The sequence below is a fragment of the Bison bison genome, unplaced genomic scaffold (assembly GCF_000754665.1).
Source record: "Bison bison bison isolate TAMUID 2011002044 unplaced genomic scaffold, Bison_UMD1.0 scf7180017862399, whole genome shotgun sequence".
NCBI lineage: Eukaryota > Metazoa > Chordata > Mammalia > Artiodactyla > Bovidae > Bison > Bison bison.
The window spans coordinates 21,548-22,469 of record NW_011492971.1 but is presented as its reverse complement, the minus strand read 5'-3'; the positions used below and the strand labels follow the sequence as shown (position 1 = coordinate 22,469).

General features: G+C 70.0%; 1 protein-coding gene across 1 annotated transcript in view; it reads left to right on the top strand.

The window, feature by feature from the left end:
* Positions 1-5: 5 nt before the first annotated feature.
* The window catches only part of CHST7 (carbohydrate (N-acetylglucosamine 6-O) sulfotransferase 7), a gene marked incomplete at both ends in the record, with an annotated part of 7,572 nt that continues 6,655 nt past the window's right edge, over positions 6-922 (top strand). The window contains one exon of the mRNA XM_010832850.1: positions 6-921. Coding sequence (XP_010831152.1) covers positions 6-921 — 916 coding nt within the window. The remainder of the gene's footprint in view (position 922) is intronic.

Here is a 922-nt window from a genome sequence, read left to right as displayed (position 1 = left end):
TGAAGGGCCGGCGGCGGCGGCGCCGGGAGTACTGCAAGTTCGCGCTGCTGTTGGTGCTATACACGCTGGTGCTTCTGCTCATCCCCTCGGTCCTGGACGGCGGCCGCGACGGGGACAAGGGCGCCCGGCACTGCCCGGGCCTGCAGCGCAGCCTGGGAGTGTGGAGCCTGGAGGCGGCGGCGGCGGGCGAGCGCGAGCAGGGCGCGGAGGCGCGGCCAGCCGCAGAGGGGGGCGCTGGCGGGTCCCCCAGGTCTCCGGGCAACCTCAACAGCGCCATCGGGGAGGCTGCGTCTCGCGAAAAGCAGCACATCTACGTGCACGCTACCTGGCGCACCGGCTCATCGTTCCTGGGAGAGCTCTTTAACCAGCACCCGGACGTTTTCTACTTGTATGAACCCATGTGGCATCTGTGGCAGGCGCTGTATCCGGGCGACGCCGAGAGCCTGCAGGGCGCACTCCGCGACATGCTGCGCTCGCTCTTCCGCTGCGACTTCTCAGTCCTGCAACTGTACGCGCCGCCCGGTGACCCTGCCGCGCGGCCCCCGGACGCGGCCAATCTCACCACGGCCTCCCTCTTTCGCTGGAGGACCAACAAGGTCATCTGCTCGCCGCCGCTGTGCCCTGGCGGACCCCGGGCCCGCGCCGAGGTCGGACTCGTCGAGGACGCTGCCTGCGAGCGCAGCTGCCCACCCGTGGCACTCCGAGCCCTGGAGGCCGAGTGCCACAAGTATCCGGTTGTGGTCATCAAGGACGTGCGCCTCCTCGACCTGGGCGTGCTGGTGCCCCTTCTGCGCGACCCAGGCCTCAACCTGAAGGTGGTGCAGCTTTCCCGCGACCCGCGGGCTGTCCACAATTCGCGTCTCAAGTCCCGGCAGGGGCTGCTGCGCGAGAGCATCCAGGTGCTGCGCACCCGCCAGAGGGG